Raw genomic sequence first — 13,178 nt, forward strand, 5'->3', positions numbered from 1 at the left:
TTTTGAAGGGACACATGCACCCCCATGTTTATAGCAGTACTATCAACAATAGCCAAAGTATGGAAAGAGCCTAAATGTCCATCGATGGATGAATGGATAAAGAAGATGTGGTGTATATATATACATATGTGTGTGTGTGTGTGTATATATATATATACACATATATATACACACATATGTGTGTGTGTATATACATATATATATATATATGCATACATATACACACACACACACACACACACACACAATGGAGTATTACTTGGCAATCAAAAAGAATGAAATCTGTCCATTTGCAACTACGTGGATGGAACTGGAGGGTATTATGCTAAGTGAAATTGGTCAGTCAGAGAAAGACAAAAATCATATGACTTCACTCATATGAGGGCTTTAAAAGACAAAAGAGATGAACATAAGGGAAGGGAAACAAAAATAATAAAAACAGGGAGGGGGACAAAACATAAGAGACTTTTAAATATGGAGAACAAACTGAGGTTTGCTAGAGGGGTTGTGGGAGGGGGGACAGGCTAAATGGGTAAGGGGCATTAAGGAATCTACTCCTGAAATCATTGCTTCACTATATGCTAACTAATTTGGATGTAAATTTTAAAAAATAAAAAATAATGTTAAAAAAAAGAAAAAAAAAGAAAGGTGTTTTGGCTATTCTAAATACTGCACATTTTGACATGAATTTTAGAATGAAGTTATCAATTTCTACAAGAATATCTGGGATTTTGATTAGGACTGCATTGTATCTATAGATGAATTCGGGGAAAAAACAAAATCTTAGCAATATTAAGTCTCTATCCCATTGTCTTGGCTTAACTGGTACAACAAAATACCATAGACTAGGTGGCTTATAAACAACAGAAATTTATTTCTCACAGTTCTGGAGGCTGGAAGTCCAAGATCATGGTCCAAAATGGTTGAATTCTGGTGAAAGCCCTCTTCCAGTTTGCAGATAGCTGACTTATTGCTGCATCCTTACATGATGGAAAGAGAGTTACTTAGTTCTCTGGCCTCTTCTTAAAAGGGCACTAATCCCATTTATTTTTATTATTATTGTTAATGTTTATTTATTTTTGAGAGAGAGAGAGACAGACAGAGTGTGAGCAGGGAAGGGGCAGAGAAAGAGGGAGACACAGAATCCAAAGCAGGCTCCAGGCTCTGAGATGTCAGCACTGAGCCCAACATGGGGCTCGAACTCACAAACTGTGAGATCATGACCTGAGCTGAAGTCAGATGCTTAACTAAGCCACCCAAATGCCCTTGTTAATCCCATTTACAAGGGCTCCATCCTCATGACCTAATTAGTTCCCAAAGGCTCTGCCTCCAAATACCATCACATTAAGGACTAGATTTTTAACATATGAATTTGAGGGGGACACAAACATTCACTTCATACCATCCATGAACAAGGTATATCTTTCCATTTATTTAGGTCTTCTTGCTCTAAGAAAGGTTTTGTAGTTTTCGGTGTATAGCTCTTGAATAATTTTTATCAGATTTAACCCTAAGTATTTCATATTTTTGATGCTAATATAATTTTTAAAAAATTTTAAAATATCTATTTATTTTTGAGAGAGACAGATACAGGATGCAAGTGGGTTAGGGGAAGAGAGAGAGGGAGACACAGAATCCAAAGCAGGCTCCAGGCGCCGACCTGTCAGCACAGAGCCTGACGTGGGGCTCGAACTCATGAACTGTGAGATCATGACCTGAGCTGAAGTCGGACGCTCAACTGACTGAGCCACCCAGGCGCCCCACTAATATGTTTTACTTTCAATTTTTATTGTTTAACACTATAGAGATATACATAGATACAAATATCTATATATATCCACAATTGATGTTTATATATTGATATTGTATTTTGTAACCATGTTAAACTCTTTTAATAGCTACTAGAATAGCTCTTTTGCAGATTCCATTGAATTTTCTAAATAGATGATCAGGTCACATGCAAATAAAGATGGTCTTACTTCTTCCTTTCTAAACTGGATGCTTTTCATTTATTATTATTTTTCTACCTCATTATAGTGGCTAGGGCTTCCAAGACCATGTTGAATAGAATTAGTGAAGTAGTCATCATTGTCTTGTTCTCGATCTTAGGGAGAAAGTACTTGGTCTTTTATCATTAAATATGTTAGATGCAGATTTTCCATAGATTCCCTTTATCAGATTAAGGAAGTTATTTTTTTTTTTGATGTTTTATTTATTTTTGACAGAGAGAGAGACAGAGCATGAGCGGGGGAAGGGCAGAGAAAGGGGGAGACAGAATCTGAAGTAGGCTCCAGGCTCTGAGCTGTCAGCACAGAGCCCGATCCGGGGCTCGAACTCACAGACCATGAGATCATGACCTGAGCCGAAGTGGACGCCCAACTGACTGAGCCACCCAGGTGCCAACCCCCCACTTTTTTTTAAAGAAGATATAAGTTTATTGAATACACTGCAAGTGAGTAGTGGCAGAACAGCAAAGGAAAGACTGTCTGCCACCAGGCAGTGGCAGGGGACCAGAGTTATGGGGGGAAACTGAGAAAGTATGGGAATATATAGAATTTTCCTTTTTTTGGTACTTGTGCCTGGTTGTAAGCAGCCCATTGGTCAGCTAGGGCTTATGAATATTTCAAGGTGGGTCACCTAATGAGCCTGTTTGCATTCAGTTCAGTAGTCACTATGTGCTCTTTTACCTTACTCAGGTTTCCACTGCTCAAGCCTGTTTTGCCTAAAAGCAACATTCCTCCACATTCCTCCCTGACAGACTGACAATGACAAATATTTGGCATTTGGGCAAAGGTCTCATCTTTAGTAGCTGCTTCATGCTGGACAAGGGAGGATGTGCTGTCCCCACCTAAACTTGTGGGTCCATCAGGGGTTTTGTGCAGTTCGAGACCAGATCATGGTATTATATTAACATGCTTATAGGCAATGTGAATGAAATTCCCTGGTGGCCAGGTCCATGGGATTTAGGGAGAGGGGACCCTCTGATGGTATGGGCTGGAATCCTTGTTGAATTATCATTCATATATGGAATTGTTGGATTCATTCAGACACGTAGGAACATATTTTACTTGTAGTTCAAGATAGTGGCTGGATCTGCAAGAACAAAGGAAAAAAGCAGAGGCAGGGCAGCAGGGCAAGGGTGCAAAAGAACCAAGATGGCTGAGAGTCAACCAGTGTCAGGAAAGGATCCCAACTGAGTGCACAATATATGCAGATTTTCCCTGGACAAGCTTTCACTGCCAACTGCGTGACATACTGGGAATGGAGACCTCAGGGGAGTGAGGTGGGAGGGGAGGGGAGGGAGTGGGGAGGGGAGGGGAGGGGAGAGGGGAGGAGAGGAGAGGAGAGGAGACGAGTCCTTTGCCAGGTAGTCTGACCTCAGGTAGTCAGACCTTCAGGCCACACTGGGGAGCCGAGCCATCCTGGCCAGAAATATTCAGTTGTCTGAGAAGTACCAGGGTTAGACCTCTGAAGGGTGGAAAAGAGAAAGGAGAGGGAGGGAAGGATCCCTCCCCAAAGGGCAAGAGGGGAAATCCTTCACTCTTTCAGGCAAGGACAGTCCAGCTTGTTCCCCCAGGACTTCTGATCCTCACTGAGAAGTAACCTCAGCCCGATGTTGTCAGTTCCCCAAGGAACACCAGAGTCGTCCACTGAAGGAAAGTCCTGAGAAATTCCCAGAGAATCCAAGGAAAGTCCTAGGCTAGCAGAGCGACCAGTATGGGCTCCACCAAATGTAAGGGAAACCAATTGGGTGTAGGCCAGCAGTGCAGGTGGTGAAAGAATTCAATTCACAAAGGAGACAGAAGTTTATCGAAAACACTATGAGAGAACAGCTGTTAGGACAGCAAAGGAAGAGACTGTAAGGAAGTTCTCTATTCCTAGTTTGCTGAGACTTTCTTCAATAGATCTGGGCTTTTTCATTGTCTAATATTTCTTGAATGAACTTTTGTAGTTTGTCTCTTTCAAGGAATTTGTTCATTTTATCTAAGTGGATAGAATTATTAGAATAAAGTTTTTATAATATCTGCAGAATGTGTAATGATGTCACCTCTTTAATTTATAACATTAGCAAACTGTATCTGCTCTTTTTTTATCCTATCAATCTGGCGAGAGGTTTACTGCTTTTATTGATAGTCACAATTAATCAACATTTGCTTTCATTGATCTCTACTTTTTTTTTTGTCTGTTTGTTTGTTATCCATTTTATTGATTTCTGCTCTGATATTTATTACTTTCTTCTGCTTCCTTTAGGTCTCATTTGCTCTTTTTTATTCTAGTTTCTTAGCATGGAAGCTGACAATATTGATTTGAGACTTGTCTCTTTACAAACCCTTAACCACTATAAACTTTCACCTAAGTACTGTTTTTGATACTTTTCACTTTCATTCAGTCCAAAATAATTTCTGATTTCCCTTTTGATTTCTTCTTTGACTCATGAGCTACTTTTTTCAAGTTTATTTATCTATTCTGAGAGAGAGAGAGAGAGTGGGAGTGAATGTGTGCACGAGAAGGTGTGAGAAAGAGAGAGAGAGAGAGAGAGAAAGAATCTCAAGCAGGTCTTGTGCTGTCAGCACAGAGATGGATGCAGGGGCTTGAACTCACAAACTGTGAAATCATGACCTGAGCCAAAACCGAGAGTGGGATGCTTAACTGACTGAGCTACCCAGGTGCCCTGCCTGACTTGTGAGCTATTTTGAAGTGCAGTGCTTATTTTCCAAACATTTGAATATTTCTGTTATTGATTTCTTTTTTTAAAGTGTCTACTTACTTATTTTGAGAGGGAGAGAGCACATTGGGCAAGGACAGAGAGAGAGGAAGAGAGAAAATCCCAAGCAGGTTTTGTGCTGTCCACACAGAGCCTGACACAGGGCTTGATCTCATGAACCATGAGATCATAACCTGAGCCAAGATCATAACCTAAGCCGAGATCATAACCTGAACCGAGATCAAGAGTCAGATGTTGAACCAACTGAGCCACTCAGGCACACCTATCATTGATTTCTTAACTAATTGTATTGTGGTTAAGAATATACTTTGTATGACTTGAATCCTTTTTTTTTTTTTTTTTTTTTTTTTTTTTTTTTTTTCAACGTTTATTTATTTTTGGGACAGAGAGAGACAGAGCATGAACGGGGGAGGGACAGAGAGAGAGGGAGACACAGAATCGGAAACAGGCTCCAGGCTCTGAGCCATCAGCCCAGAGCCTGACGCGGGGCTCGAACTCACGGACCGTGAGATCGTGACCTGGCTGAAGTCGGACGCTTAACCGACTGCGCCACCCAGGCGCCCCGGTATGACTTGAATCCTTTTAAATGTACTGAGAATTATTCTGGGGCCCAGAATATGGTCTATGTAAATGTTCCACATGCACTTGAAAACAATAGATATTTTGCTATTGATAGGTATAGTGCTCTATGAAGATCAATGAGGTCAAACTGATTCTGTTGGCTCCTTCTTCCATATCTTTAATTATTTTCTGTCTTCTTGTTATATCCATTACTGAGAAAAAGCTAATGAAATTTTGGACTACACTTGTGAATTTGTCAATTGCTCCTTGAAGTTGTATCATTTCTACTTCATGTATTTTGAAGTTCTGTTGTTAAATGTATATTTCATATTGTTATGTCTCCTTGACAAATTGTCATTATGAAATTATTTTTGTTATCTTTAGTAATATCCTTTGCTCTGCAATCTAATATTGCTTTTCAGCTATACTTTGATTTTTTTTACAGTTTATTTATTTATTTTGAGAGAGAGAGAGAGAGAAGAGGAGGAGCAGAGAGAGAAAGAGGGAGAGAGAGAATCCCAAGCAGGCTCTGTGCTGTCAGCACAGAGCCCAATGAGGGGCTCGATCCCATGAACTGTGAAATTATGACCTGAGCCAATATCAAGAGTTGGATGCTTAACCAACTAAGCCACACAGGCAAACCTCAGATATATTTTGATTATCAGTGTGTTAGCATAGTAAATCTTTCCCATCCTTTTCTCTAATCCATTTGTGTCATAATATATGAAATGTGTTTCTTGTACATAGTACATTGTTGGCTTTGCTTTTTTAAAATCCAATATGGCACTTTCTGTCTGTTAGTTGAGGTGTTAAGATCATTTACATCTAAAGTAGTTATTGGTATATTTAAGTTTAAATATATTTATTATGTGGCTATTGTCTTTTATTTGTCTCATCTCTTCCTTATTCCCTTTTCCCTCCTTTTCTGAATTCTCATAGGCAAATTCAGTATTTTTATGATTATACTTTATCTCTTTGTTGGCTGATTATTAGTATTATTTGTCTTTGTTTTGAAAGATACTTTCACTGGGTATAGAATTCTAGGTTGGAAATGTTTGGGGTTTTTTTCCAGTACTTTAAAGATATTTTTCCACTGACTTTTTGCTTGCATTGTTTCTGATAGAGAAATCACTGCCATCCTTATCTTTGTTGAAAATATCTCACTCACCATCTCTTCAAATGTTTTACTGTGCCCTCACAGCTTCCAATTACACATAATATTAATTTCTTATTCCTCTAAATATTCTTGAGCTTTGTTCTAAGACATAGTTAATTGGGAATAGTTTGGCCCTATAGGGTCTTCTTTTAAGGTGTTAGGCAGAATCAGAGTAGTGCTCATTGTAGGGCTAATTATTCCCCACTGCTAAAGCATTATCTCTCAGAGCCCACTACCCAATACCCTCTGAGTTACTAGCTTTTTTACTATGACCAGTGGGAATAGGCACTATTCATAGCCCTGTGTGAGCAGCAAGTACTGTTCCCCCTAATCCTTTTGAGTGGTTCTTTTTCTATCCCTAGGTAGCTTCCTTGTAGGCATGTGCTGATCAGTACTCAGCTTAATACTTCGTGTACTCTGTGATGATTTCTGGAATTCTCTCTGTTTACTCTCCATGTTGATACTCTGTCCCCTAAACTCCAGCTGCCTTGGTCACCCTGGACTTGAAACTGTCTTCTCAACTCAAGGAGTCTGCATTCTCTCTTTCTGCACCATATTCTGGAAAATGTATCTTGGTATGCCTGCTTTTATTTTGTTTCACTGAATATCAGAAACCATATAATAAAAATACAGTAGTTCTGGGTCATTTTCTTTTCTCCAATGAATATGTTCTTTAGCTTCTGCTAGGGTACTATAATATAAACATATTACTTTAATCCAATCACTAACTGATCTGATTGGGAATTAGATTTCAATTTCAATAAGACCAGGTCTATTTCTTCACTAACTTCTCAGATATAGTCCTTTAGGAGTCCCAACTGAAAGCTTAGGATGTTTGTATTAGTCAGGGTCCTCCAGAGAAACAGAACCAATATTTTATATATAAGTAAAAGAGATTTATTATAAGGTTCTGGGTCATACAATTAAGGAGGCTGAGAAATTCTGTGATCAGCTATCTGCAAGCTGGAGACCCAGGAAAGCTAGTAGTATAGTTTGAAGTCCTGCAAGGCAGAGAGCTGATAGTATACATGCCAGTCCAAGTGTGAAGGCCTGAGAACCAAGAGCGCCAAGGACAGGAGAAAATCAATGTCCTAGGTCAAACTGTCAGGCAGAGAAATTTCACCCTTCCTCTACCCTTTTGTTCCATTCAGACCCTCAATGGATTGGATGATCCTCACCCACACTGGGGAGGGCCTACTGCTTTACTCAGTTCTCCAATGCAAATGCTAATCTCTTCTGGAAACACTCTCACAGATATACCTCAAAATAATGTTTAGCCAGAAATCTGGGTATCCTGTGACTCATTGAAACAGATATGAAAGTCACCATCACACTGCTTTTCAGGCCCTTCCACCTTGGTGGACCACACTCCAACTTTTATCTCCCCAGCACAGTAAGACTGCAAGTAGCTCTGGTTAGTTTCTTGGCTTTTTTAGCATCTGCTTTCTGTTTGGCTTTTTTACCTTTTGGTCTATGCTACTTATAAATGGAAAGCAACTTGAAAGATAAATTGTCTAGATCATTGGGCCTCTCTGCCTCTTTTCTTTTCATAATCAGGCATCTCATATCCTTGCTCGTTTAGTGTCCTAGAAATCCTTCCCCCTCCCACCCTTCCCTGGCCCTTTCAAACTGTAGAATGTTCTGCTCAGCTTTTCTGACTCTTAGCAGCTGCTTTTTGCTTGGGTTCTTAGCTTCTCCTCACCTGCTACTTAGGAAAATGTCTTAAGGGAAAAGCAAACTACTATGCAGGACACTCACTGAGTTTCTCTTTATGAGGTCTTAGCTCTCAAGTTCTGGCTTCCTTAGTGGGTCTCTTATACCCTCAAATAATTTTTTTGTTGTTGTTTATTTACTTATTTTGAGCGACAGAGACAGCATTAGCAGGGGAGGGGCAGAAAGAGTGCGAGAGAGGATCCCAAGCGACCTCTGTGCTGACAGTGCAGATCCTGACACAGAAGTCCAACTTATGAACCATGACCTGAGCCCAAATCAGTTGGATGCTTAACCAACTGATTCATCCAGGTGCCCCTGTCCTCAAATAAATTCTTAAAATCTACTTTTTTTACGGGCTCTTGGGTGGCTCAGTCACTCAGCTTCGGCTCAGGTCATAAACTTGTGGTTCATGGGTTTAAGCCCCACATTGGGCTCTGTGCTGACAGTTCAGGGCCTGGAGCCTGCTTCAGATTCTGTGTCTCCCTCTTTCTCTGCCCCTCCCCCACCCACACTCTGTCTCTTTCCTTCAAAAATAAACATTAAAAAATTAAAAATAAACAAATAAATGAAGATTAAAAAAAATTTTTTTTAAATAAAATCTAGTTTTTCTAGATGTCCTCTATGGGAGCAGTAGCCAGATGCAGATCCTTAATGTCTTGTAATATATTTAACCTGAAAATATTTTTACTGACAAGACCAAACTGTTTAAAGATAATCTTTACAGACACAAATGACAGTGCAAACAGTATAAGATATAACTATCCTTACTATTAACTATGAGACCAATTAAGAGACATTACAGAATTCCTAAGTTATAAAAGACAAACCTATTATGGGGACTGGTTTTACTATCATTATTACTGGTCAGTGTGTATTTGAAAATTAAAAGTTTCTATAAAAGTATGTATTAACACAAAGGCTAATGTTTATTCTACAGGTTCATACATGCTCAAGCTAAAGTTAAAATTTCTCCTTAGAAATTAATTGCAACAACTTCTATTCTGGTTTTCTTTTCTTCCTTTAGTTTTCAGTCTTGGGCATAGATATCCATTTCAAAGCTACTGAGTAAAAGTTGCAACATGTGTTATAGGTGCCAATAGCAAAATGTTTGGTACAGAACTTAATTTCTTTCCCTCTTTTGCTAATGTTTGCATTCTGAACATAGACTCACAACTGGGTTTCTAATAAGAATTAGAGATCACAAATTTCTATAAAGTGTGTATGAGCTCCTAGGTCTCTGGTCACACAGCAGCCTTTAGCTGAGGGCTTTAAAATCTCATTTACTTCTTACTATTTTGTTAGTTCACATTTTATATTTTACTTGTGTGTACTCACCAGCTTCCCTTAGTGCTTCTCTGGTATTTTCTCCAGCCCTGGTGTGGTGGGAATCCCACTCCTCTCTGGTCTGGTGGACCAGATTAAAGTTTTACATGCAAACAAGAACAAAACTAAAAATGAAAGCCAAGTAGTGCTGGGAAGTTCGCTCCTAATACCAGGTTTGTTAAAAACCATTTGTTTAAAAATGTTCACATCTGTTGCTTGGCACTGATCCTTAAGCTCCAAGCCCCCTACCTTCTTAACTAATTAGCCTCATGTCAAGTAATCAGTTGTAGTTGATTGACTATATACTCATAAAACTCCCCAAATCCCAAATCCCTCAAAATAGAGGGAGACAACTGCGATAGAATCGAAGAACTTTTCTCAATTCTACTATTAAAGAAAAGGCATAAAAAAAGAACATGGCAGATAAGGTGTTGTGAAAAAGCATTGTAACAGCCTATTTTCTCTGAAAGCCATCCCCCACCCCCACCCTGCAACTGATCACGCTGTTCCTACCACATATGAAGACCATGTATAATTCCACAGCATGGAATAAATGAGCAAGGGGAACTGTGAACACTCTGGCCAACCAGAAGCAATAGAGACACAATGCAGCCAAGACATTACAGACCCCATTTCCCACTGAGCTAATATAATCCACACTTGGCAAGGAGGAGTTCTCACTGCAGGGCTCTCTTGCCTAAATACACAGGCTTCCCTGGTGAAAGGCAGTGGGAGAGGGGAAAGAAAGACAAAAGAAGAGAGGCAAACAATTGCTGTAGGGAAGCCCCACAATGAGAAGTAAAATTGTGTGTATTCCCTTTGACCCAGAAATCCCAGTTTGGGGAATCTTCCTATGGAAATGGAAACCAAAGTGTAAGGATAAATGTAAAATGTTTACTGTGGCATGGTTTGTTGTATATACATTAAAAAAACCCCAACAACAACCAGAGGAAAAACTGGAATATCTATCAATACAGAAATAATGGGAAAAATTATGGAACATCTACAAAGGAATATTAAGTAGCTATTAAAAATAAGAAATTGGGGGTGCACCTGGGTGGCTCAGCCAATTGAGCGTCTGACTTCGGCTCAGGTTATTATCTCACAGTTCGTGAGTACGAGCCCCACATCGGGCTCTGTGCTGACAGCCTAGAGCCTGGCTTCAGATTCTGTGTCACCCTCTTTCTCTGCCCCTCCCCTGTGCATGCTCTGTCTCCGTCTCTTGAAAATAAACATTAAAAAAATTTTTATTAAGTAAGAAATTGGGGGGCACCTGGGGGCTCAGTCGGTTAAGTGACTGGCTCCTGATTTTAGCTCAGGTCACTATCTGATGATTTGTGAGATCAAGCCCCGTATGGGGCTCTGTGCTGATGGCGCAGAGCCTGCTTGGGATTCTCTCTTTCCCTCTCTCTCTGCCCCTCCTCCGCTCATTCTCTCTCTCTCTCTCAAAATAAATAAACATTTAAAAAAAGAAATTGGATCAATTAAATTTATTTGCTTAGAATAATGTACATAATATGACAAATAAAATGAAACAAATAACAGTATAACTGGTATGATATAATCTCATTTATATAAAGAAATAGAAAATACATATTTGTTTGAACATAGAAAAGGCATGAAAGAAACACACTTAACTTTTAAGAGTGGTTTTGTCAGGAAGATGGAAGAAAAAGGAGGTGGAGATTAATAACATTTTCTTTATAGATGACTGTCTTACTAGATTTGTTATAATGAGTGTGTATTGCTTATACAATTTAAATATGTAATAAATTTAAAACATGAAAAGGATTTATTGACCTTATAATTACAAGTAATGCCAGACCCCAAAGTTCAGTGGGGTGTGTTGTTCTTTGGCATTTGCTTTAAATTGATCCTGGTGGGGAGGGGTAAATAGTAACTTCTGCTGTAGTAGAGAAGCCTCACCTGTGTCTCTCAACAACAGCCAATTAAAGCACAAACTTGACAATGCCTCTGGAGGAAGCCAGGGGTTGTGAAATGATAACTACATGTATCTCTCCGAAGCTTCAGCCACAGAGCTTCCCAAGGGGCTGCCTGAGCCAGTGAGCAGCCGGCAGAGGCACGGATGAGAATAGAACAAGCTTTTGTCTGGAAAAATCCCACTACTCTAACTACTGACAGCCTTTGTTAGCTGCTGTTCTGTGCTTCAGAGAGGAGATATATAAGGCTGGCCTGCAGCCTCTGCAGGGATAAATATTAAATTAAATAAATTAAACTCTGTGGGAAAGATGCCGCCGCCCAGTTTTGAAGTGTTCTGTGTTAGCACTTTGGTGGAAGATTCTTTGAAGACCACTGGAATACAGTTGTAGGCCTTCCAATTGTTACCCACAGGATAGCATTAAGGCCCTGGAGAAGTGACACTTCTTGGCTCAGTATTTGGAATTTGGTTTCATGATAATAGAAGCTTGCAGATCTTCTGGGGGATACATAATATTCAATAATAAACAAAATAATATGCAGAAGCTAGCAGCCTGTGAAGAATTAACTTTTATGATCACTCATTCATCTTTCAACATCTTTTTTTCTCTTCTTGTACAATCCTACTGTCCTCTCTCCATGACTCTTCTTCTATCTCCCTACTTAACCTCTTTAATAGATCTTTTATTCAGTGTTTTTCTGATTATCAGAGAAAGGCTACAGTGTTCATGGAAAATATGATTAAGTTTTTTAAATGTTTATTCATTTTTTGAGAGAGAGAGAGAGAGAGAGACAAAGACTGAGAGAGAGAGAGAGAGAGAGAGAGAGAGAGAGAGAACGTGAGCAGGGAAGAGGCAGAGAGAGACGGAGACACAGAATCCAAAGCAGGCTCCAGGCTCTGAGCTGTCAGCACTGAGCCAAACCCAACGTGGGGCTCAAACCCACAAACTGGGAGATCATGACCTGAGCCGAAGTCAGATGCTTAACTGACTGAGCCGCCCAGGTGCCCCTGATTAAGTTTTTTCAAAAAAGTAATCATTTATAATCCCACTACTGATAATATTTTGGAATCATTTCTTTTTGTCTTTATATTTAACTTTTTAAAGCAGGTCTGTGTTTGTGTAGCTTTGTAAGTATAGATGAATGTCTCACATATATATACCTAATATTACAAATTAAAGAATATGTGGAAGTGGAGAAGGGGTTTGGACAGCATGTTACTGTCGTCATCGCACAGTTGTGGTGTGGCTATGGGTTTTGGTGCGTCAAGCCAGTATTAATATTCCACAGACTGATTGTGATAGCAGCCTTCATGTCTCAGCCCTTCTTTTCTCCTTACAGCTGCCTTGGAAGTCAGCAATATTTGCATGTTGAGATCCCCATGGGTAGTTATTTGAACTCCTTTCATCCCAGTATTCACTTGTAGATAAGTGGGTACCTAGGATCACATCATCACTATTCTTTTCCCTTCCTTGTCTCTTGATATTATCTTCCCTGTTCCCTCTTTACTCCATCTTCTGGGTTTATTCTACCAGCATCCAAAAGCAGGCAGCTATCGTGAGCCAGGGCACAATCAGAGAATCATCAAAATGTCCATTTGGAAAAGATACTCAATTAAGCATGCATTCTGTTCGTGTGTTCAGAGTACCTACTACAGCTAATGTGGCCTTTGGGAGACTCCATTTCATGCAGAAAACCAGGAATATCTCAGCTTAGAGGCAAGAAGGATCCTTGGTCTGGAATCTTGCTAGACTGTACTTT

The 13,178-nt window shown here is 39.6% G+C and overlaps 1 protein-coding gene across 1 annotated transcript in view; it reads right to left on the reverse strand.

Annotated features, from left to right (window-relative positions):
* Positions 1–921: 921 nt before the first annotated feature.
* The window catches only part of LRRC58 (leucine rich repeat containing 58), a 75,327-nt gene continuing 63,070 nt past the window's right edge, over positions 922–13,178 (reverse strand). Inside the window, exon 5 of the mRNA XM_081796587.1 lies at positions 922–980. Coding sequence (XP_081652713.1) covers positions 968–980 — 13 coding nt within the window. The 3' untranslated portion in view covers positions 922–967. The remainder of the gene's footprint in view (positions 981–13,178) is intronic.

Source organism: Panthera onca, chromosome C2, assembly GCF_046562875.1.
Source record: "Panthera onca isolate mPanOnc1 chromosome C2, mPanOnc1 haplotype 2, whole genome shotgun sequence".
In the NCBI taxonomy this organism is placed as follows: Eukaryota; Metazoa; Chordata; class Mammalia; order Carnivora; family Felidae; genus Panthera; species Panthera onca.